General features: G+C 40.5%; 1 protein-coding gene across 1 annotated transcript in view; it reads right to left on the reverse strand.

Moving 5' to 3' along the window:
• Positions 1-10,250: 10,250 nt before the first annotated feature.
• Positions 10,251-26,230, reverse strand: part of IDO2 (indoleamine 2,3-dioxygenase 2) — a 104,185-nt gene continuing 88,205 nt past the window's right edge. Inside the window, exons 8-10 of the mRNA XM_049866183.1 lie at positions 19,894-19,945; positions 12,788-12,936; positions 10,251-10,927 (exon numbers count right to left, since the gene is read on the reverse strand). Of these exons, the coding sequence (XP_049722140.1) occupies positions 10,572-10,927; positions 12,788-12,936; positions 19,894-19,945 (557 nt within the window). The 3' untranslated portion in view covers positions 10,251-10,571. The remainder of the gene's footprint in view (positions 10,928-12,787; positions 12,937-19,893; positions 19,946-26,230) is intronic.

The following is a 26,230-nucleotide window of genomic DNA, read 5'->3' on the forward strand; positions in this document are numbered from 1 at the left end:
TAGAGAATGCCTACTGTCTAAAGGCAGAGTCAGGAGTAAACCCAGGGAAGAAGACTATGCAGGTTCAGAAGCAGGCCTGGAATCATTTGGGCAAAGAATTCAGGGCTCTGGGTATATACAGCGTCATCTACACGGTGGTGGGGAGTGGCATGGACTCTGGAAGGACCATTAGGGTGACCAACCCAGTTTGCCTAGCACTATCGTAGTTTTAAGACTGAAATTTCCACATCCTGACAAAGGCCTCATCAGGATGCTACAAGTCCCAGTTTTTGGCAATAAGTGCAAAAGTTTGGAGGAAAATGCAACACTCAAGTTATTGTCCAAAAAAACCATACCAAACCCATGATTCCGACTCATAGCAACCTGATAGAACAGAGTAGCGTTGTCCCATAGGGTGTCTAAGGAGCACCTGGTGGATTTGAACTGCCAGCCTTTTGGTTAGCATCCGCAGCTCTTATCCACTGCCCCACCAGGTTTTCCCAAGTCATTGTAGCCTCCCAAAATAAGGGCTGGAAGTAACACTGTTTTTAGTGCCAAATGATATGGAATAGATTATCCGCCTCCCAGGGGCACTGTTACTGATTTTCTCTCTGAGCACTGATTTGTGTTTCACCATAACAGACCATCCGTTCACTGTTACTCACTCGAGTGTTATGACTAAAGCGTGCAACTTAAGTGGTTGTAGCCTTGAGTATTAACAGTCTGTTATTCCACAGCTTTGCCTGTAGATTAACTCTTGTGCTTTTTTCCTGAGATCTTCAGACCAGTTGCCAGTTATTGTGGGCTTGACTCTGGCTCATGGCGACCCCATGCCTGTCAGAGTAGAAATGTGCTCCATAGGGTTTTCAAAAAAAAAAACCCACTGCTGTTGAGTCGACTCGAACTCATAGCGGCGCCATAGGACAGGGTAGAACTGCCCCAGAAAGTTTCCAAGGAGCAGCTGGTGAATTTGAACTGCCGACCTTTGGTTAACAGCTGACCCCTTAAACACCGAGCCACCGGGACCAATCATCTAAAAGTTTAAATAATTAAAAAGAGGACAACTGCATATTGTTTAATTTTTCCTTTTAATTAGTACTGATTGCCACTGGTAACTAGCTTACTGTTGTTTTGATTAAATAGCAGTTAAAAACCAAAAGGCCAAACCCAGTGCCGTCGAGTCGATCCCGACTCATAGCGACCCTATAGGACAGAGTAGAACTGCCCCATAGAGTTTCCAAGGAGTGCCTGGTGGATTTGAACTGCCAGCCTTTTGGTTAGCATCCGCAGCTCTTATCCACTGCCCCACCAGGTTTTCCCAAGTCATTGTAGCCTCCCAAAATAAGGGCTGGAAGTAACACTGTTTTTAGTGCCAAATGATATGGAATAGATTATCCGCCTCCCAGGGGCACTGTTACTGATTTTCTCTCTGAGCACTGATTTGTGTTTCACCATAACAGACCATCCGTTCACTGTTACTCACTCGAGTGTTATGACTAAAGCGTGCAACTTAAGTGGTTGTAGCCTTGAGTATTAACAGTCTGTTATTCCACAGCTTTGCCTGTAGATTAACTCTTGTGCTTTTTTCCTGAGATCTTCAGACCAGTTGCCAGTTATTGTGGGCTTGACTCTGGCTCATGGCGACCCCATGCCTGTCAGAGTAGAAATGTGCTCCATAGGGTTTTCAAAAAAAAAAACCCACTGCTGTTGAGTCGACTCGAACTCATAGCGGCGCCATAGGACAGGGTAGAACTGCCCCAGAAAGTTTCCAAGGAGCAGCTGGTGAATTTGAACTGCCGACCTTTGGTTAACAGCTGACCCCTTAAACACCGAGCCACCGGGACCAATCATCTAAAAGTTTAAATAATTAAAAAGAGGACAACTGCATATTGTTTAATTTTTCCTTTTAATTAGTACTGATTGCCACTGGTAACTAGCTTACTGTTGTTTTGATTAAATAGCAGTTAAAAACCAAAAGGCCAAACCCAGTGCCGTCGAGTCGATCCCGACTCATAGCGACCCTATAGGACAGAGTAGAACTGCCCCATAGAGTTTCCAAGGAGTGCCTGGTGGATTTGAACTGCCGACCTTTTGGTTAGCAGCTGTAGCTCTTAGCCACTATGCCACCAGCATTTCCAAATAGCAGTTATGTAGCAAAAAAAAAAAAAAAAAAAAATACAGAATAGTATATAGTTTCAAATAAACATTTATTTTTTAAAATTTCTATATCATTATTATAACTATTATTATTGTTGTTGTTGTTTGTCCGGTGTGGTTGTGCCCCCAGTTAGCTGTCTAAAAATTTGGTTATCCTGACAGCGAATCCCTTTGGCCCCAAGACTCCTTGCTTTGTAAGGAGGGATATGGCCTGAGAAGGGCCAGAGTCGAAGAGCCTACTGCAAATTGGTTCCCACCGTAGACTGTAAGCAAATTCTCTGCATGATACCTTTAAGAAAGAACCAATTAAAAAAAGAAAGAAAGAAACTGTTCATGGACAATTAAAGGAAAACGCATAATAGAGTTTGGTTTGAAATCTATATAGTTGCCACAGAAGCATGTGGTCCAATAGATTTTGTTTACAAAGGAAATTACTTTGCAAAAAAAAAAAATCATTTATTTTTGATGATGCTTACACTCAAGAACTCATCTTTTAATGTTACTTGGAAGCAGATGTTACACTGCAAAAATTAACTAGAGATTGCATTTCAGAAAGCAGTGATATCCGACTTCTTTATTAAGTTTACTGTTAAGTGAACATGGAGAAAGAAGAGCGTTTCTTTCATTAGCAAAGCAAATAGGACATCTGTGCTCAAGAAAATGCAAGACAAAATTCAGTAAGGGAAATTCACTGTGTGGAAGGAAGAATTGGCTTACAGGTACAGAAGTTCGATATCCTGGATCTTAAATTAGGCAGGATCTCACAGGCTTTAAGAATTTCATGTGTTTCATGGTTTTTTGTTTGTTTTTGGTTAATTTTATTTTGATCTTAACCCTGTTTTGGAGCCAACAGAAAATGAGTATCAGGCTAACAACCAGGGAAGGAGAGCCTGTCTGAGCGTCAGTCTTGAGGTTCTACACTGAAAGTTGAGAGATCTCTGCGACCAGGTGTGAGGTGCCTTGCCCTTCCAGCCCTGGAGTCAGGATAGAATAGAGCCTGTGAGCACCGCAAGCATTACGTGTTAGCCACATTATCTAGCTGTTACTCCCTTTATGTTTTTTGTTTGTATTTAAAGTCATCCCTGAGCCCTTACTAAAGACTCAAACTAATCCTTGCTGGATGCAGGCACAATGTTAAAGAGGATTGAGCACCCGTTGTTATCAGCAATGGTCAGCAGTGAAGGGCAGCCAAGGGGAAGACGGACCTTACAGAAAAGGTTCAAGGCATTAAGGGCTTGTTAACCCTTCCCAGGTGAAGACTCTGCCTACATCCTCAACCTCAAAGCACTGAGCATTTTGCATTTTTAAAAAATTATTACTAAGAGAGATTATGGTTCCATTAAGGAGCCCTCATGGTGCAGTGGTTACAGCGTACAGTGGTTCGAACCCATCATCTCCTCCGGGGGATAAAGATGTAGCAGTCTGCTTCTGTAAAGATTTACAGCCTTGGAAACCCTATGGAGCAGTTCTACTCTGTCCTATAGGGTCGCTATGAGTTGGAATCAACTCCACAGCAGTGTGGGTTTTGGTTTTTATGGCTCCACTCCACATGAATCACCTAACATAGAGAGCCTTTAGCTGTAAACTAAGCCAGGTTTGTCTGGGGCTGCATTCCTAGTTTCACTCAGAGGCTCCTATCCAGTCCACTCCCACACCCCTTCCTGGCATCTCTTAGAGAATAGCTACACCCTACACATTTTTGACCTCTTCTCCATCATTAAAAAGGACTCTTCTTCAAGTCGAGAATGTGAGGAATTTACTCTTGTCAGGTATCATGATAACTTACTCTAACTCCAGGTTCTCCTCAACCAGACGCCAATAAAGGAGTCTCAAATGAAGGAAACATCTATGTGTGGGCATAAATTTGATGAACTTTCAAAATAATCACCTAAGTGATACTTACCCCATCTAAGTGATACTTACCCCATCTATTTGTAGGACTGGCCGTATACTGTAATCAAAGATGAAACTCCTTGAGATGTGGGAAGAAAACTTGCGTTTTCCTCTACCTCCCCTTGGCTCCTGGCAATAAGGTTGAGTGTCCCGAAGGAAACCATTTTCTGAAGGCAAGAATTTGTATGCCTCTTTCTGTTTTTCCTGATCCAATCTGGGTGTTTATTTATTCTGCAATTATTAAGAAACTACTATGTGCTAGACACTGCAACTGGTTTTGACTATATCTGGAGAATTTAAAATACATGATTATGGCAATATTCTTCTTGGTTCTTACCATTGTCTTTAAGTGTCATCAAGTAGATTCTGACTCGTAGCAACCCCACGTTACACAGTGGAGCACCCCATAGGGTTTTCTAAGCTGTAATCTTCATGGGAACAGGTCACTAGGTCTTTCTCCTGTGGAGTTGCTGGGTGGGTTTGAACCGCCAACTTTGCAGTTGCCAGCCAAGCACTTAACTGTTGCACCATGAGGGCTTCTTATCATTACCCGTTGCCCTGGAGTCAGTTCCGACTCATAGCAACCCTACATTGTTGTTGTTAGGTGCCTTGTAGTAGGTTCTGACTTTACAGTGTCCCTATGAAAAAACCAAGAACCCATTGCCATCAAGTCAATTCTGACTCATAGAGACCCTGTAGAACAGAGTAGAACAGCCCCATAGGGTTTCCAAGGAGCGCCTGGTGGATTTGAACTGTTGACCTTTTGGTTAGCAGCCAATATCATTAGGAAACAAAAACTACAAATCCTGGAGATGAGTGTGTCTGTCCTGAAGTCTGACCCTGGGCTGACGAGGCTGCTTCTTTCTGCTTATTATACCTACATATATACACCTGATTAAAAAAAAAAAGGTTTCTGCAGAGTTTCCTGACTTCATGCGTTTCGGGCTTCCTTAGCATTCCCCTCAGAACTTAAAGGTAGGAAAGCACAAGATTCCTACTCCCCTTACTGTTTCATTTCCCTAGACTTGTTTTATTATCCAGATCAAGGAGCTCTTCAGGGAGCACACAGCATTATCACAGTACTGTCATTTACTCAGGAGCTGCTATACGACAATAGTAGCTTTACTTTGCACAAATGAATTGCAAGGTAGATATTACTATTCTCATTTACAAGTCTGATTACAGCGCAACTTGACCAAGGGAAGGTCATGGAAGCTTCGTAGACACATCCAAACTCCCTGAGGGACTGAATTACTGGGATGAGGGCTGTGGACCATGGTCTCAGGGAACATCTATCTAGGTCAATTGGAGTAGCATAGTTTATAAAGGAAACGTTCCACATCCTACTTTGGTGAGCAGCATCTAGAGTCTTAAAAGCTTGTGAGTGGCCTTCTAAGATCTACACTGGTCCCACCTCACCTGGAGCAAGGTTAGAACAAAGAAAACCAAAGACATAAGGGAAAGATTAGTCCAAAGGACAAACAGACCACAACTACCACAGCTCCACCAGACTGAGTCCAGCACAACTAGATCGTGCCCTGCTACCACAACTGACTGCTCTGACAGGGATCACAATAGAGAATCTCAGACAGAGTGGGAGGAAAAATGTAGAAAAAAATTATAACTCTCAAAGGAAAAAAAAAAAACAGACTTATTGGTCTGACAGAAACTGGAGAAACCCTAAGAGTATGGCTCAGACACCCTTTTAACTCAGTAGTGAAGTCACTCCTGAGATTCACCCTCCAGCCAAAGATTAGACAGGCCCATGAAACAAAGCAAGACAAAATGGGCACATCAGCTCGAGGGTAAGGACTAGAAGGCAGGAGGGGACAGGGGAGCTGGTAACAGGGAACACAAGTTCAAGAAAGGGAGACTGTTGACATATCATGGGGGCAATCAATGTCACAAAACAATATGTGTATTAATTGTTTAATAAAAAATTAATTTGCTCTATAAACCTTCGTCTAAAATACAGTGAAAAATAAATAAAAATCTGATTACTTTGACTTAGAAATAGTAAGCAAGTCAAATAAGCTTATATTATGAATAAATGGCAGAGAGGGGATTCCAACTTAAGTTTGTCCACTTTCTAAACCCACACTTTTGCCATTTCTTCAAGCTTAAAGTAATATTGCTATATCATCATAATCATAAAAATAATAAAAATTATTTCTACCATTAAAAAACAAAAAACAGTTGCTGCCTGTTCCAGTTCACCATGACCCTACGTGTGTCAGAGTAGAACGACTCCATAGGGTTTTCAAGACTGTGACCTTTTGGAAAAAGATCATCAAACTTTTCTCCTGAGGTGCTTCTGGGTAGGTTCAAACTGCCAACCTTTTGGTTAGGAGTTGAATGTTTAACATTTGTGCCACCCGGGACTTCCATTTCTATCACTGATGTGAATATCCTTTTTCCCTAGAAATCTCTAGAAAAATGTGTTCTCTCCTATACTGGGAGCTTTATTTTCACCACTGTTCCATAAAGCTAAAAATGGATCCCTCTCTTCCAAGGGGGCATGCCTTGGCACATGAGCTAGGATTTGATTCATCAACAACGAAAACAAAAGCTTTTGTTTGCATTTACTTCATCCTGTGTATAAGACTTGATGATAACAAAGAAAAACGCAAAACATACTCTAAAACTTTGAAAGGCGTAAGTTTGTAAACTTCGCTTCCTACCCCATTTACTATTTATTCCACTTGGTTTATTTGGTTTTACGTTTAAAAAAAGACCATTGCCGTGGAGTCGATTCTGACTCATAGTAACTCTATAGGACAGAGTAGAACTGCCCCATAAGGTTTCCCAGAAGAGGCTGGTGGATTTGAACTGCTGACCTTTTGTTTAGCACCCAAATGCTTAACCACTACACCACTAGGACCCAGTTTTGCATTTATTCATCATTTATTCATCATTTATTGAAAGCTGGCTCTATGTTAGGCTCTGCAGAATTGGATCAGTTGAAAGTAAGCAACTTGAACTGATTCTGTGTTTGCTGTCACTCTAAGGGATGAATCAGCGCCCCATTTAGTCCAGGCCTAGATTCAAAACCTGAAGTGACTATAGCACCCTTTGTTCTAGGTCAAGGGCAGTTGCCATTTCATAAGAAATCCAGGTTCTGTCTCACTTCGTGTGCTTCTTCTGGGGTCTTGTAATCCATTCTCTTCACCAAGTACAGGGAGAGAGACACCCAGTTCTGACTTCCCTTTCAGTTCCTAACCCTTAGACATGGTTCTCTCTCCAGTTCCCTTGAAGGACACACACAGATGGAAGTCACAGTGTAATAGCAAATATTTAGTTACCAGCTCCATATACTAGTTCCACATAGTAATTGTGAAGTTCCTTCTATGACGGGTAAACTGTGACTCTGAAAGATTAAACAACTTACTTGTCATAAAATAACTGGCAAAGCTGAAATTCAAACATAGGTTTTACTGATCTTTAAGGCCAGACGTTTATCACTTTCCACCCACTAGCATCCTCAAATGATAATGGTTCATTTTATCGCTATGCAGATGGCGTGGGCCCAGGAAGTTTAAGAAATACAGTATTCTCCCTCCAACTGATTTCTACACTATGCTCTGGGCCTCACCTCACAACCAAATAACACTTTTATTGAACTTCTCTAGGTGTCAGGCACTATGTCGTCTGTTACTTATATCCACCGTAGGAAACGGATCTTATCATTGGCCTTTTACAAGAAATAGGAAGTTAAGGATTAGTCATATTCAGAAATTGATCAAAGCTGCAGTGTTTAAAAAGTGACATAGTCTGAATTCAAACACAGGTAGGCCTTATTCTAAAGTTCACACTCTTACCACCTGAGAATGCAAGTGAGGCGGGATAATATTTTGAGCTACTATCTACTGTTTTTTATCCTTTTTTCCCCATCCAGTCCACTTCCTTGGATCGTGCACACACCCAGCCAGGCGGTTAAGATGGTCTGAGCTTATTGATCCCAAGGCAGGGAAGTTAGAAAGACAAAGCAAAGGGAAATAAATATATCCTTCCTCACTTTGTGAGTTTCAAAATAGATTTTTTAAATTCAGGACAAGGAGAGCAAGGGAAGAAAAAGGGATTTTGAGTAATGAGAGCCAAGGTCTTTTTTTTTTTTAAATAATTTTTATTGTGCTTTAAGTGAAAGTTTACAAATCAAGTCAGTCTCTCACACAAAAACCCATATACACCTTGCCACACACTCCCAATTACTCTCCCCCTAATGAGACAGCCTGCTCTCTCCCTCCACTCTCTCTTTTCTGTCCTTTTCGCCAGCTTCTAACACCCTCCACCCTCTCATCTCCCCTCCAGGCAGGAGATCCCAACATAGTCTCAAGTGTCCACCTGATCCAAGAAGCTCACTCCTCACCAGCATCCCTCCGCAACCCATTGTCCAGTCCAATCCCTGTCTGAAGAGTTGGCTTCGGGAATGGTTCCTGTCCTGGGGCAACAGAATGTCTGGGGGCCATGACCATCGGGGTCCTTCCAGTCTCAGTCCGACCATTAAGTCTGGTCTTATGAGAATTTGGGGTCTGCATCCCACTGCTCTCCTGCTCCCTCAGGGGTCCTCTGTTGTGTTCCCTGTCAGTGCAGTCATCGGCTGTAGCCGGCACCATCTAGTCCTTCTGCTCTCAGGATGATGTAGTCTCTGGTTCATGTGGCCCTTTCTGTCTCTTGGAGAGCCAAGGTCTTTTGAGTTGAGGCTTTGGCTTAAACCATAGAGAGAAAACTTGGTCCACCCAGACTAGAAAAAGATTTCCTCTCTTATGGTTAGAAGAAGAGGAACACAAACACAGAGAAGTGCACTGGTGAGAGTCTCTGAGAAGAAGCTCTTGGCCCTGTCATGCCCCACCTCCCCATCCTTCCCAGGCCAGGCCAAGCCCTAGGGAACATGGGGCAGTAGGAGTCTTCTACCACACTCCAAAGTAGTTTAAGGATTTGCAACAGGAGGAAGCTGGTTCAGGACTTCTTACCTGGAGCCCTGGGAGCTGACAAGAGTCCGGAATTCTCCTTCTCACCATGGCACTGGATATTGGCTGTTGTGGGGGCTGGACAGATGGCCCCCAGCCAGACTTGCAGTCCTCTAATTCCCCTAGGGGGATGCAGGAACTAGTCAAGTGTTTTTCCAAGTGACATTATAGGACCTCAGGGGCCGAAAAACTTGGAAGGTCTTTTAGACAAGATGAAAGATCCTGCAAGGTCCATTTGACCAGTATCCATATGGGGATGGGGGCTTCTTAGCAGATGCTAGAGCAGAGGCTGATCAATGGTCAGGTTCCACTCCCTAATGCCATGACACTAGATAGGCCCTCTGGAATTCATGACTGTCTCAGATATGTGTGTGTGCATGGTGGGGGGAAGCCTTAAATTCATGGAGTTTTTTCTAAACTGGCAAGCTTCAGTGTTTTAGTTTTCTACTGGCAGGTGGAATAAGACCTTAAGATAGAAACTACGACAATAAAAACAGTTACATTTATTTGCGCACTGAGCATGTGGGTTTAAAATTTATTCCCACTACGCTTTTCTAGTGCAGTTATTTTGCTCATTTCCATCCAAAGCGTCAATTAATTCATTTTATAGATAGAAACTTCTAGTGTGAGGAGAATCATTCTTCTAAAAATAATGGATGAAAACAAAATAGAATTTTCAAATTATGCACTGTGTGGAAAAGTCTCATTCACTCCCATATCGTTAACTATTCCTTTTTGTACTGGTGACTTCCCAACCCTATTGTCAGTCTCCTCCTCCCTCCACTCGTCTATTTAATCATTTCAACCTCCTGCCAATGATCAACACACATGGAGGGAAAAGAGGGTTGGACTGAGTTCACAAAATCTCTGTTCTCACCCCTAAGCTAGTAAACCAAACCAAACCAAGCCAGCTGCCAATGAGTCACTTTTGACTCATGGCCACTTGATGTGTGTCAGAGCAGAACTTGGCTCCAAAGGGTTTTCAGTGGCTGAATTTTGGGAAGTAAATTGCCAGGCCTTTCTTCTGAGGTGCCTTTGGGTAGAACGTCCAACCTTTTGGTTAGCAGCCAAGTACATTACCACTTGCGCCACCCAAAAGTCCTATGAAAGGCAAGCCAGAACTCAACAGGAACTTAATGAATTTTTAAATGAATGAATGAATGCACAAATATTTAATTCATTTTTTTAAAGAAATCTACAAGCCAATGCGTCCAAAGGCAATTTTATTTCCTTTTGAAAATTCAGTGGAGTTGATATTACTTTTGTAAACAGAACAAGGTACGCTCATTCCTTGGTGGGGTCCTGAATGAGGACGTGTCTAAAGCTTTTTGCTAATAAGTAGTGATCGGTCAGGGAAGGCAAGTTTTGGCACTGTAAATTCTCTTTGAAGACTAACAGGTCTCAACAAAGGAGAATACAATGCTCTAGAGACCAGAAACACAAATAGTGTTGAGATCACTTTTAGATTATTTCGAACAGAATCCTGACCCTCATTCGCCAGGACAACTGCCCTCCAATGGGGAAGAGGATGAGGGAAACCCCCTGTTCTGCATTGCCAGGGGAAAGGGCAGTCCCTTAAAGAGCTGGGTGGAGAATTGACTCTGAAGTCTTATCCCTAACAGTCTTCAGGAAGCTCAGTACTGTAGTTCCTCCTGTGCCTATTTTTTCTAAAGCCTGAGGTGGCCCCGGGAGATGGCTCGGCCTCCTGACCTTTGCTTTGGCTGCAGCTGTGATGAGGTATTTGGTCACCACAGTGATGTGATAGGTGCGCAGCTCTGCCAGGGCCTCCGTACACTGGTTATAGGCTGTAAGAAGTTGGCAATTTCCTGAGGACAGGGTGTATTCTCTCAGCGAAGGAGCAGAGTGGATTTCTTCTATGAAAGCCTTGTGGGAAGGAGGCATGTAGTCCCTCATTCTGTGCAGAAAGTCACCTGAAAGAAGCAATTCAGAACAGCATCAGAGATCCAAATGGAAGTATAGGAAAACCCTACTTGCATATCCAGACACTAATGCAGTCGAAACTGTAGCTGCTGTCCTAATGGCCACTCCACCTTGCTGGCTTTTTACTCACAGGGTTCAAATACTCAAATGCATATTCTTGATTGTTGCTAGGAGCTGGGGAAGACAAAAAGAAGCGAGCACATCTCGAATAACTGAGTTGCAGCTAGATCTATGAACTAACCTATCCATGTATATCACACACCTAATGTGAACATTTTTTTTTTAATGTGAACAAAGTCTCTTGCTAGCCACTATAAAGAATATTCACAAACATAAGGCATAATCAATAAGATGATCTGTTCAAAGGCAATCTTGTTTCCTTTTGAAATCTCCATTGATTTGGGCAAAACTGCTGCAAAAGACTTCTTTGAAGTGTTAAAAAGCAAAGATGTCACCTTGAGGACTAAGGTGGGCCTGCCCCAAGCCATGGTATTTTCAATCATTTCATAAGCATGCAAAAGCTGGGCATGAATAAGGAAGACCAAAGAAGAATTGATGTGTTTGAATTATGGTGTTGGGTGGTATATTGAATAAACCATGGACTGCCAGAAGAATGAACAAATCTGTGTTGGAAGAAGTACAGCCAGAATGCTCCTTAGAAGCGAGGATGTTGAGCCTTCATCTCACTTACATTGGACATGTTATCAGGAGAGACCAGTTCCTGGGGAAGGACATCATGCTTGGTAAAGCAGAAGGCTAGTGAAAAAGAGGAAGACACTCAACGAGATGGATTGATACAGTGGTTGCAACGATGGGATCATACATGGCAACGATTGTGAGAATGGTGTGGGACCAGCCTGTGTTTCATTCTGTCATGTATGGGGTCACTGTGAGTCAACACTGACTTGATAGAACTTAACAACAACAACAAACAGGATGGGGTACACTCATTCGTCTATGGGGTTCTGAATGAGAACCACTTAAGCTGATTAGCTAAATACTCTGGTAAATTCTGTTTCCTAAGTACTTAGATTTGGAAGGAGTGGTTAGAAAGAGGGAAGTTACAGAGTTTGTAAGGGCAAATAAGATAAAGACTAAGCAACTATTTTAGTAATGACCTCTAGAAGTCAAGTTTTTTTTTAAGTTCTATCAATAGATCCTGACAGGAAATCCATTATGTGTTAACATTATGCATGGTAAATCAGCTACTAACATTACCAAATGCAAAATTCCATGAAGAATCATATTCTGGAGAACTGCCTTTTATGGGTGAGACTGGCCTCTACGAGGCCAAGTTCTAGTCATTTTTAAAATTCTAATTCAGCTTGAAAACCCTAGCACGAAGTGTCTTTCTGCAGTTATCAAATACTTGACTTGATGCTGGCAGGTAAGGAAATGAGCAATTTCAAGTTTCCAGTAAGATAGATCTCCCTTCTGGTCTAACTTGATTTGGCTGAAAGTTGCACCATGTTTATGGGGAAGGACTTTAGTGGAGGAACTCATAGGCAGCACCAGCTGGCTACAGACTCATCAACATAATGCCATAGCCTTCGAACTCCAAAGATCTCCCCCTTTTAGAGAAAGGAAGCTACTGCCTCGGGATCCAAATCAAAATCATAGTGAACAGTTGGAAATAACACAAGGGGGTAAGATTTGAAAATGAAAACACAGCTCCTGCTGGGATCTGATATTAACTGACTTGACATGATAACCTATGACAGGTACACAGTTTATTGGTTGACTTGGGGAAATACAGACTTTGCAACGTTTCAATTTACACTTGGTTTTATTAATTCGTAGATATCTCTGCTTCAATCTCCCTATTAAAAAAGAAAAATAGCCCGGCTTACCGCTTTCCTTGCTATGGCGAATACCTAAGAATGCATCAAAAGCATGAAGCACTGTGCTCTGAGCAGCACTCCCTCCAGAGTACTTCAGGGGATCTTTTGAGACTCCTTCATATATCAGCCCCACTGGCATTGCTGGATTATCTTTCCATCTAAGGAAAAGTCAGGGAGAAGAAGGGGGTGCTAGGAATTAGTACATTTTCTGATAAGAAAATGGAGAGTGAGCAGAAATGTAAACATGATTTTGGTGGTAATTTTAGGACAGGAGACTGAATATCTTTGCAGGTTGTGTATGTATGTATTATGTTGATGCCAACGTCATGACTGGCCATATAACAAAAGACTACTCTTCCTCATTTAAAGGATTCTTCCAGAGAAGTAATGTTATGTGGAAGGGAATGCTTGGCAGTGGTCTCATGACATACTCTTTGGAGAAATTTAATTTTAAAGATGGTCTCAGCGCTGATGAACAGGAACAATGCAGGGGCTCTGGAACACTCTACTTGCTCCACTAATTTCAACTTTGATGACCTGATGCCTCTAACTCCACAAAAAGCCTCACATATACAACCATGCGCGTACGGGAGTGTGCACACATACACACACTCACACACACATCCTTGCCTCTCTCCAAAACATTGATAACTATAATAGCTGTCACATTAAGACTTATACTTTCTAAATATTTGACTTTGTAGAAATGACTACCAAATCCTTTGATGAGACCAAAAGTTGCCATCGAGTTGATTCTGACTGACAGCAGCCCTACAGGACAGAGTAGAACTGCCCACAGGGTTTCCAAGGAGCAGCCAGAGGATTTGAACTGCCAACCTTTTGGTTAGCAGCCAAGCACTTAACCACTACACCACCAGGGCTCCTTGTTAATAGCAGGTATTAATAGTAAGAGTGGATAATAAGGGTGGCAACGAAGAGAACAGACTACAACCCTGCAGGTTGACAAAGGCTCATGTGGAAAGACCGAAACTGGGGTTGTTAGTCATGCTCACCTTGAGTAAGCTCTTCCCCTCCCCTCTCCTCTTGTCTCCTTTTTCCCTTCCCTCTCTTGTCTCCTGTCTCTCTGATTCCCTCCCTTCAGCCTTTCGTCTCTGTCTTCCTCTTTCTGCTTGCATTTACTTTACTCTTTTCCTAGTGTCTGACTTTTCACAGAGTCTTGAGCAGTCACGGAGTGTACGTGAGGGACACTATAATATGATAGTAACAATGGCAACAAGAAGAACAGGTTACATTTGTACTTACAATGCTTTATATTTTATATAGCACCTTCACATTTATTTTGCATTTGACCTCTTGTGAGTGGATCAGGGCAGGTCTTTTTCACCCCATTTTACAGATAAAGAAATGAAGACTCAGTGCAGTTAAGTCTCTAATGTCACGTAGCTAGAGAATGAGGAAACCAGAACATGAATTCCAAACCTGTCACTTCCTGTTTTCATTTTCTCAAGAAGCCCACATGTGAATTTCCACTGTTACGAAGGAAAGGAATCTTTTCCTCTCATTGCTAGGGACAAGCTACTTTCTCTGTTATATAATTTAAATAATGGGCTTACATTGACGTTTCACCTTCTTCTTGTAATTCTGAAAGTCAGTTTGCTCCAGAGAAGGAAACCACACCACCACACACACACTTAGAGAGGCAGCAGAAAGACTGCTCTGCTTGCTACACATGCCCTTTTTCTGAGGTAGGAAATGCAACTGACTTGTTTTCGTTTTGAGTTCTTTCCCTCTGGTTTTCACTGGCTAAACAGCAGAGTGGCCTTTGTGGGGAAATAGCGCTCTGGAAAGACAGGAGGACAGAAAGCACAGCTGAGGAAACAAAGACGAAATGTAAAGAGAAGATCCCAATTGTTAAATCGCAGCAGGCCGCACTAGGTAGCTGTGAGGAGTGAGAGCTCTATTTCAGGCAGATAGGGAATTTAATCTCAGCTTCGCTCTTTGATAACTGTGGGCCTTGGATTAGTTCATTAGCCTCTCTGAGCTGCTAGCAGAATGAAAGGGGCTCCGGATATTACAGGAGAGATTTTGTGACTTGTCAAAGTCAGGACACTGGTCCAATAAAATCGCTGAATGAATGTTACAGGGAAGAAACAATGAAGACGTGACTGCTATTGGGAAGTAAAGGGACCAAACACACACAGACATACTTGTTCATAGTTTTCTTGGTAATCTGGTTGATGATCTTATGAAGTCATTTCAGTCTCTTGCACCCGTTCCTTCCCATCTTGAGGACTTTAGAAGTTGGATGTTCGCAGAGGTCAACCTTTGGCCTTCTCTAACTACTTTCACTCCCTGAATGATCGTATCTAGTCTCATGGATTTAAAAGAACTAAATTCTGACCATTCGCAAGTTTATACCTATATTGTTGTTAGTTGGAAACCCTGGTGGCGTAGTGGTTAAGAGCTATGGCAGCTAACCAAAAGGTTGGCAGTTCGAATCTACCAGGTGCTCCTTGGAAACTCTATGGGGCAGTTCTACTCTGTCCTATAGGGTCGCTATGAGTCGGCATCGACTCAATGGCAATGGGTGGGTTTTGTTGTCAGTTGCCTTCTAGTTGATTCTGACTCAAGGCAGCCCCATGTGTGCAGAGGAGAGCTGCTCCATGAGGTTTTCAAGGTTGTGACCTTTTGAAAGCAGATCATCAGGCCTTTCTTCCGAGGTGCCTCTGGGTGGGTTCAAATTGGCAACGTTTCGGCTAGTAGTTGAGCACTTAACCATTTGTGTCGCTCGGGGATTCCTGTTTACACCTCCTGTTGAACCTTTCCCAATACTCCAGAGTCATATATCCAACTGTCTCTTTGATATCTCGACAGGAACCAAGGTGTTTCAAATTGATTTCCAGATATCTCCTACCCTTTGCCAAACTCATTTCTCCTTTAGGCTTCCCTATCAGAGTCAACGGGAGCACCATTCTTCCAGGGAATTCGGCCAAAAGCCTTAGGATCACCTTTGACTGATCTTCTTCTTTTTCTTTCCACAGCTAATCAAATAGCAAGCCCTAGTCAAGTTTTCTTCAAAATATACCCCAGATCTGACCATCTCCTAACACCTCCACTCCTCCCACTCTAGTCTGAGCCCACCACTCTGGATTGTTATAACAACTCCTTAAATACTTTCCCTGCTTCCAACTCTGCTCTCAAATAATCTATTTTCCACTTAGCAGATAGAGTGATGGTTTGGAACTGAAGGCAGATCACATCATACCTCTTCTCAAAACTTGTCAACTTTGTTTATCTCACTTAGAAAAGAAACCAAGAAGATCTACATGATCTCGTCCTCTACTACCACTCTGGTCTCATCTTGTATCACTTACCCCATGCCAGCCTTGCTGGCCTCAGTGTGGCTGTCCTGCCATAACAAACTTGCTCCCACTCAGGGTCATTGCAATCGTTGTTGCTTTTGCTTGGAACAAGTATCTAGGTGGCTCACTCTCTTACATGTCTGCTCAAAACTCACCTTAATGGTATGCCATTCCTGGATCACACTAAATAAATTAGAAACCCCTAACATTCCCTGGCACTAGTTTTTTTTCTTTTTTTTTTTTTTTAACATTCCCTGATACCCTGTATTCTACCTTACATTTCCCTATATTGCTTATTGGTGTACCGTGCATTGTGTGATATTTGATTTTATTGTATTAACTTGTTCATTTTATTCATTGTCTCCCGTTATTAAGATGTAAACTCCACAAGGAACGAGTTGTTTGGTTTCACTATTCTCAACAACTACAACTGTGTCTGCCCTGTGGTAAACAGTCACTAAATATCTGACGAATGAATGACAGTCTAAAAATCTGTATTATATATTCATAATATGTAGACCCAAGTGTCATTTCTTGAAAGAATTTGGCCAGCTGAAAAAAACCATCAGACGTCTCAAATGGCCTAAGCAACACCAATCAATCTCCAGTCAGTTCCCCAACCTAAACTATGTTGAAACTACATAGAAGTTGCTGGACAGAACACCAGGTTGTAAGTAAAACAAAACCAAAGAAGGGCATTATTTTCAAAACCTATATTCTCCAGCTATCATAAGATTAGTCTGAGGAAGGAAATCAGGTTTCTCTGAGCAGCCTGTGGATTGCTCCCATCCACTCTCAGGCCCAGACCACTGTGTGCTAAGGAAAGAAACTAGTTACTTTCAAATATTGTTAGGCAAGGTTATTTTTAGCTTTTTATGTAGTATATTTCAAGCAACCCCAAGAAAAGGGGAAGTTTTAACAGAAAAAAAATACGACATGAGGTATTTTTCCACAGGGGTCAATAACTTCGTTGAATTGGTCAAGAAAATTTAATGTGAGTCAGAAATGAAGGGAATATGTTTCATCTACATAGTCTCTCAATTCTCCTAAGCAAAATGTTTTAAAAATATATAAACAAAATTACAGACCAAACATAGGGCAACCTTATTGAGAATTCTAAACAATGCTGATATTTTTGGCAAGCTATTTTTTTTTTTTTTATACTTATCAAGAAAACCCTGGTGGCGTCATGGTTAAGTGCTATGGCTGCTAACTGAAAGGTTGGCAGTTTGAATCCACCAGGCACTCCTTGGAAACTCTGTGAAGCAGTTCTACTCTGTCCTATAGGGTCGCTATGAGTCGGAAGCAATACACTTTGGATTTAGTGCTGACAACTTAGTTTAGCTACATGGGGGATGTTTTTGAAGATCAGAAACAGAGAGGGGTCATTTATTCAGATTCCAGATAAAATATATCACTGATTTAGAACTTATTTTAATAAAACAGTCACTATCTTGTGCCCTCCTGTTGTTGCTGCTGTTGTTGGATACTGTTGAGTTGATTTGGACTCAGCAACCTCATGCAATAGAGTAGAACTGCCTCACAGGGTGTTCTAAGCTATAATCTTTATGGGAGCAGATCGCCAAGTCTTTCTCCTGTGGAGCCAGAGCCACTAGGTAGGTTGGAACCACCAACCTTTTAGTTAGTAGTTGAGTGCTTAACTATTATATTACCAGGGCTCCTTCTAGTTCTGAAAATTTCAGAATATGTAGTAGTAGGTCTTTATCAGTTGCCTCTGGTTTAAGGAAGAAGTAGAACTTATTTATTCCCTAGAGGCTATTGTGGGGTAGAATTCTAAAACTGCTCCCCATCCCGCATCCAAGATATCCCACTCGAATCCTCGGGATGTTAATATAAATGAGTTGTGATGTCCATGAATATGATATTTTCTAGGTAAAAGGAGCTTTTCAGATGTAATTAAGGTTACTAATCAGTTGACCTGAAGAGGGGACGTTGTCTTGGATTATACAGGTGATTATAGTTTTTTTGGGGGGGAGGGTATATCTAATTATACAGGTGGATTATATCTAATCACACGAGACCTTTAAAAACAGAGAGCTTTTCTTGGAGAGAGACAGAAGAAGTTGGAGAAATTTACTAGAAGCATTTGAAGCACCATTGCTGAGATGGAGAGAACACATAACAAGGAGTACAGGCGGACTCTAGAAGCTGACAGCAGCTCCTGACTAATAGCCGAAGAGGAAATAGAGATCTTCGTTGGACAACCTCAAGGAACAGGATTATGCCAGCAACATGAATGAGTTTGCAAGTAAATTCTTCCCTAGATTCTTCAGATAAGAGCCCAGCCCAGCAGACACTTTGGCTTAACTCTTGTGAGGCCCTAAGCAAAGTAACCAGCTGAGTTTGCCTGGGCTTCTGATCTACTGAACTGTGAGGTAATAAATGTGTGTTGTCTTAAGCTGCTAAATTTGTGATAATTTGTTATGCAAAAACAGAAAACTAATATAGATTTAAATATCAAAATAAAGCACAAAGAGATTTTTCTAGATTTGTGCTTCCTAAATCCCAGCCTATTTCTGCAGCTACTCTAAACATGGTATATGATAGCATGAACTTTAAAAAAAGAACAGCCTTGTTTTTCCCTCTTGTCTAACCCTACCAAAGTATATCTGCATGTCTTGCTTAGTATTTGTTTCTAGATACTCTATTTTAGAATCAGATCTTCATCTTGAGCCTCACTACATGCAAAGAATACGGAGAACATGACATGGTCTATGGCACACATAACCTCTTTGGGAAAGGCTTCCAAAAGGAAGGGGTGCTGGTTTACATGGAAAGCCTAAATTTTGAGGCACATTCCCAACTCCATTTCTCCAATTTATTCTTTCTTCACCCTTACCTATCACTCTCAAAGAACTTTCTTGCTACTTTCTCCCTACAATAAAGATTTCCACCCAGGTTGGCCTCCCCTTACAGTGTCACGCACTCCAAACCTACCCAACCTACAGAACATACTTAGTATATGTTTTTACTTCCTTTTTGCACCAATGGGATATGTCACTAATAGATTCTAGCATTTGGCATGCCCTTTGCTATTTCCAGAACAGCTTTAGAATCTTTCTCTTGATAGCATTTCAGGCATCTCCTAATTATCAAAATGGCACACTAGATGTTATCTATTTTTTGCAATTTTCACCTAACATATACACCATCTCCATATTTTACTTATCACCATTAAAACAAACAGACAAACATAGTTCTCTCAGTTAATGAATACGAAAGCAATCTGATTAAAACATGTCAAGGTAGGAATGTGGGAATGACTACTATATTTAAAAGAAGAAACGTATCTGAAAGTAGGGTTTTCTGTCTGGAGGAATGTCAGGCCTGTGACAAAAGAACATCTGCAAATATGAAAAACTGGTTTGGGGCAATTCTTCCAGGAGTATTAGCTAATGCTTTCATGCTATTGTCTACTCCTCCAATTCAACCCTCTAGATCAAAAGGGGAGAGAGAATGGGTACAAGCAATAACGCTATGTGGATGGCGTCTTGGGCTTTCTTTCCTTCTTTTGTTTTTTGCTGTCACCAAGTTGAGGTTCTAGAAAAGTGAATATAAATGGATCTAATATGATGGCCTAAAGAACAATCATTCAGAACAAAAATATTAACCTCCAATGTCATTCATCATCCAGAGGATATCCCACTTCTTTCATCCAAGAGTGGATGCAAGTAATTACTCTGCTAGCAAGGGTTACGTGGTGTGTTTCTTACTCCAGGAAGCTTCTGTCTGCTCTTTCCCCATGCAGAAAAACAGTTGAACTATACTTACCCAGAGAGAAAGATCCGGATGACTGCATAAAATATGTCTGGATCTACATAATCTGGAGAAGCAATCAAAATATGAACTTTACTACAAGCACAAAAAGGAATTGGTTCCACATGCAGGCCCTGCTGCTTTCCTGAGGCTGCCTCCTCTATCTGATCTGCACTCAGACCTTGGAATGAAAGCAGAAGCAAGAGGGGGCTGGAATGTTCCCTTCTGTAGTCCCCCTCACCGGTGCTTTCAGAACTTTTAAACTCTTCCATATGCTGCCCTTTTCTATTTGTAGAACTTCCCTTTTCTGTGCTTAACATCAACAAAAACAAAAAGATCAAGGCCATCTTTAAAAATGTAATATTTTAAACAGACATGATGTCTGAGAGAATGTGGGAAAGGAAGAGGAGAAAAGCAGTGAGAAAGCATCACGTCTTCCAAGGCTTTCCCAGGAGAAGGAAACTAAAGTCATCCACGGTCAAGTGAAGCTCTGTTCAGTCAACAAAGGAAGAAGGAATGAGTGTCCCTTGTCCCTTGTCCTGGGACGGCCACACCAGGTCAGGTATAGGCTCATTTAGCTCTATTCTTAGCTGCATTCATTAATCTGTGTGGCTTTTTTTCTTTTTTTGAATCTATGCCAATTCCTGGGTATAACTGATTCTACTAGATATTAGCTTGTTTATAAGGAAACATTCCTGTTCTTTTGTGCTAAACTTCTTAGTGACAAATTTTGAAGGTTGTTCTCTCTTCTTCATATAATGAGAACCCTAAATATTCTGTGATCTGGTATATATTTACCTTACCTATATTCCTGCCTGTGTCCCTTTGCTTCTGATGGAAAAAGAAACGTCTTTTTATTGAGGCTTATAAATGCCATCTCCATACAATCATTTCCTTTTTCTCTACCACCACAACTAGCCTCCGGACCCCCATCTCTTCCTCCTGCTCCTCATTTTCTCTGAAGCCCTCTAGGCCCACTTGAATCATGTCTTCATTCAGCACCAGAACCAAAAAAAAAAACAAAAAAACAAATCCATTGCCATCCAGTTGATTCCGACTCATAGCAGCCCTATAGTGACCTTATAGGACAAAGTAGAACCACCCCATAGAGCTCTCAGGAAGCAACTGGTGGATTCAAACTGCTGACCTTTTGGTTAGCAGCCAAACTCTTAACTGCTGTGTCACCAGAGCTCCTTGTTTAGCACCGGGGCTCCTTAGTGACCCCACGTGGTACTCCAATCTCTCTGGTCTTCTGTGACAATGTCCCATGTGCTAGAGTTTTGTCTGGGCTCTACTTCTGGGCCCTTCCCATTTGGTGGTTTGTTCGTACAGAAACCGCTAAACATTCTTTACAAGTTTTTGCTGAAGCAGGAATGATTGGCAACACTTTAATAGTTTACCCAACTTAACAGTTTTAAGGAGAAAAAAATTAAATGATAATTTCAAGATATAAAACTAAAATTATAAAATTCAACACCCATTCATGATCAAAATAAACAAACAAAATTTTAGCAAATTAAGAGTAAGATGAAACAGTCTTAAACTAATAAAGGGAATCTATAGAAATTCTATAGTACATATTGTACTTAAAAAATTTTTTTTTTAAATTGTACTTAGCAGTGAAATATTAAAACATTTCCTTTAAAACGTGGAACAAAATGAAGCAATAGCACTTCCATTCAGCATTGTGTTGGAGATCCCAGCCAAAAGGAAGAAGAAAGAAAGAAAAATTAAGACTATTGTAAATGAAGAAACAAAACAACATTATTTCCAAATTCTATCATTTCTATATAGAAAACCTAGGTAACTTACATATAATTATTAGACTTAATAACAGCATTTAGTAAGGTGTGGGATTCAAGATTAATACTCAAATATCAATTTCATTTCTATAAACCAGCATCAAACAACTAAAAAAAAAAAAAAGAGGTAGTTAAATCGAAAGATACCATATACAACAGGAAGAAAACCATAAAGTAACTGCAAAAAAACCAATGTGTGAGCCCCTTACGTATGTATGAAATTATAAAATAACCCTTGAAAGAAATTAAAGATGAGCTAATAAATGAAAAGGTATGTTCTCGTATACAATGCTCATGGACAAGGAAACTTATATCCAAATCTAAAACAAGAAATATACCTAAGAGAATGGTTCTCCATCTGGATAAATTTTAGCCCATGTGACAAAAGAATGCCTGGCAATATGAAGAAATAGTTTGGAGTAGTTTATCTCTTCCAAAAACCTTAGACTGATATTTTTATGCTGCTGTCTACCTCTTCACCTGCCTGATCATAAGAGGAAAAAATTAGCCATAATATCAAAATCATGTAATTTTTCTCCAAATGAATATACAGATTTAATGCAATTCAAGTAATATTCCCAAATGAGATATATTTCTTTTTGTTTTGTCTTGTTTTTCTGATGGAACTATCTGACAGCACTGTACTTCAGGATAGACATTGAAATTTCTTTTTGACAATGAACATGATACCATTCCTCTTCAATTTATCCTTCCCAGAATACCATATGATTGTCTGATTCAAAATGGTCGATACCAGTCCATTTCAGCTCACTAATGTCTAGGTTATTGATCTTCAAGCCTTCCATTTCATTTCTTACAACTTCCAATTTTTCCAGATTCATGTCTTGTACATTCCACATTCCGAGTATTAATGGATATTTGCAAGTGTTTCTTCTCATTTTGAGTCATGCCACATCAGCAAATGAAGGTCCTGAAACTTTACTCCATCTACATCATTAAGGTTGACTCTACCCTAAAGAGGCAATTCTTCCCCAGTCATATTTTGAGTGCCTTCCAACCTGAGGGACACACTTCCAGCACTATACCAGAGAGTATTCTGCCACTATCATAAGGTTTTCACTGGCCAATTTTTTTTGCGGTAGTAGACTAACAGGTCATCTTTCCCAGTCTGTCTCAGTCTGGGAGCTCTGCTGAAACCTGTCTGCCATGGGTGACCCTGGTAGCATTTGAAATGCTAGTGGCACAGCTTTCAGCATCATGGTAATATGCAAGTCACCACAGTACAACAAACTGACAGACTAGTAGTGGAAATAAAAGCTAATGCCAAAAAAAAGAAAAAAACCAAGTAAAGGAAAACATGGTATCAAATAAAATTAAATTAAAAATAAAATAGTCTGTGGTCAGATCATAATGGATCTTATAGAACAGGTTAAGTATTTTAGCCTTATCATTAGAATAATGAACAAATCAAATTCCTATTGGTCCAATAGGAATATCATGTGATCTACACATTTAGTATCAAATTTCTACTAGTGGAACTTCAAAAAGTAGGAAAAAACATAGATGCAATTAATAGCAATAATATATTTTATGTAACCCCAGATATCCAAATATTATCATTAGAGGTTTTTTTTTTTTTTTTTTTTTGTAATACATCCTTGAAATTCTGTGTACACATTTAAACACTTAAAAATTTTATTTGACTAAGATACAACTATTGGTCTTTACTCGTCTCGAGCAAATAAGAAAGAAGGAAACCAAAGACTCAAAGAAGAAACTAGTTTATAGAACTAATAGTCTGTATAGTCTGTAATAAAGGGAATCTAGAGAAATCCTATAGTACATCTGGTACTTACCTGTGAAAAACTAGATGGTACCCAGCTACCACTATCAACTGTTCTGATCAGGGCCACAATAATAGATGGATCCTGATAGAAGTGGAGAAAAATGTGGAACAGAACCTCAAATTCTTAAAAAGTTCTAGACTTACTGGACTGACTGAGACTGGAGGACTCCCTGAGACTATTGCCCTGACATACTCTTTAAGCCTTTAACCGAAACCATCCCTTGAGATCACCTTTTAGCTAAATAATAGATTGGCTCACAAAATAAAGAATATTACCCATGAGTACAGTCCTCCTTAAAAAAACAAAAAACTGTATGAGACCAAATGTCAACAATTACTTTAAAACAAAGATGGGAAGGCAAGGGGGCAAGGAAACCAGATTAATGGAAACAGAACAATCAGGATGGAAATAATGAGAATGTTCACACATTGTGAAGAATGTCAACAATGTCACTGAACAATTTGTGTAGAAATTGTTGAATGGGAGCCTAAACTTCTGTGTAAACCTTCTCTGAAAACACACCAAAATATATATATTTTTAATTCTATTTTACACTTACAGCCTATTTCATTTAGGTGCTAAATTTTCAACAATTACATGAAATATATGCTTTTACTAAAACGATAAAGTTATATTTAGCAGAAAATTATTTTACTTACACTGATTCCATTTTTAAGTTTCAATTAATTAAAAATAACAGAAACTAAAAATTCAGTTCCTTAGTTGCAGCAGCCAAATTTCAAGTGTTCAACAGCCAGCCACATGTGACTAGAGGCTACTGTATTCGGCTGTGCCGGGAATAGTTGAAAAGCTTTAGGAGCGAAAGTGATGCAATAAGATCTGCACATTTAAAAGTTTACCCCAGCTGCTGTGTAGAGAATGAATTAGACTAGGTTAAGAGCAGACAAAGCAGAGGATTTAGAAGACTACTGCAGAAGTTCAGGCAAGAGATGATGATACCAGGTCTAGATCAAGTGATGATGGAAACAGAGAGAGCAGAGATGCAAATAAAATTAACATTAAGGAAAGAGACTAGTTTGTGATAATGGAGTATTAACTGGAGCCCTGGTGGCACAGTGGCTAGAGAGCTTAGGCTGCTAGCCAAAAGGTCAGCAGTTTGAATCCACCAGCAGCTCCTTGGAAACCCTTAGGGTAGTTCTACTGTGCCCTGCCATTAACCATCACCATGGAGTCAATTCTAACTCATAGCGACCCTACAGGACAGAGTAGGACTGCCCCACTAGAGGGTCGCTATGAGTTGGAATCGACTCAACAGCAACGGGTTTGCCTTTTTTTATACTCCCTTTGAAAACAATTTTTTTTAAAAAAACTGAATAAATTATGAAGATATCTTCATAAAGACATCAAAAAGCAGAAATGGCAATAAGGAGCCACCAGGTAAAAACCTAAGGGAAAGCAAGAACCAGAAAAGAAAGCAGAAACTGGAGTGGCAAAGCTACTTTTTCCCTGAAGGCATTTTCCAATCCGGGGACACTCGGGTTCTGGCTTTATGGGTTTCTCCATATAATAAGAGCCAGAAATAAGGCACTGGACCCAGCTATGCTGAGGAATTTTACATGACACCATTCTCATATTAAGCTGGGAGCCCCAAAAGCATATAATCTGATGGTCAGTGTGAATTAGAGATCCTCCCCTCCACGCCTGCCAGTCACCTCCAGAACAAATGAAGGTTACCTTAGTGCTGAGTGGAGCAGGGTTAAAAAAAAAATCTGTCCCTGAGAAGTTATGACCATTTTTGCACATTTCTTTCCAGGTTCCATTGCCTGATTGGCATATGGGTCCTCAGTTGCCTGATTAGTACACAGGATTTCACTTGGTGACTTAATTTAAGGTGGTTGAGGAAGGCCCTCAACGAGGTAGATTGACACAGTGGCTTCAACAATGGGCTCAAGCATAACAACGATTGTAAGGATGGCGCAGGACCGAGCAGTGTTTCATTCTGTTGTGCATAGGGTCGCTATGAGTCAGAATCGACTTGATGGCACCTAACAACATAACAACAATGTCCTCCAGAACCAGGAAGATTCAAATACAAATATTTCTTTTCCCTAATCCCTGAAGATTGCTTACAAATGATTTTTCAAGGGCAATAGGCATCAAGCAGTAAAAAATAAGACAAAAATAAAAAATAAAAAAAGGAGAACCAGCAGTGAGAATCAGCAGGAAAAAAAAAAAAAAAAGGAAAGAACAGAAATAGAATTTTCAAAAATTTTAAAGAAGCATAATGAAGCCTAAGCAGAACTAACTGAACAATATGACAGAAAAAGAGGAAATCTTAAAAAGAGTCAAAGGGAAAAGATAGATTACCTTCAAAGACTGATAGATGGACAGATAACTTTTCAGTAGTGACGATGGGAAATGGAAGATATTCAACAGATGTCTTCAATATCTAAAGAATATGATTGCTGGCAAAGACATTCTTTAGGAATTAGAGTGAAATAAGGCAAGTTTTAGATGGAAGTATTCACTACCAGTAGACTCTCACTAGAGTAAATCCTAAAGGCAGCATAAATGAGTGAAAAGGAGTGAAGAACAAAGCAAGTTGATAATATACAGGTAACTTGAAGTCAACCTTAACTATGTAAAACAATAAGAATCACATCCTGTGGAACTTGAGATAGTTTTGATGCATGATATACAATTGATGGTCTTCTTTACATCTCTGAGGAATCTTCTGTAAGTGTTTATATTACTCTTCAGTGCTTCGAGTGTTGGTTTTAT

The sequence above is a fragment of the Elephas maximus genome, chromosome 22 (genome assembly GCF_024166365.1).
Source record: "Elephas maximus indicus isolate mEleMax1 chromosome 22, mEleMax1 primary haplotype, whole genome shotgun sequence".
Classification (NCBI taxonomy): Eukaryota; Metazoa; Chordata; class Mammalia; order Proboscidea; family Elephantidae; genus Elephas; species Elephas maximus.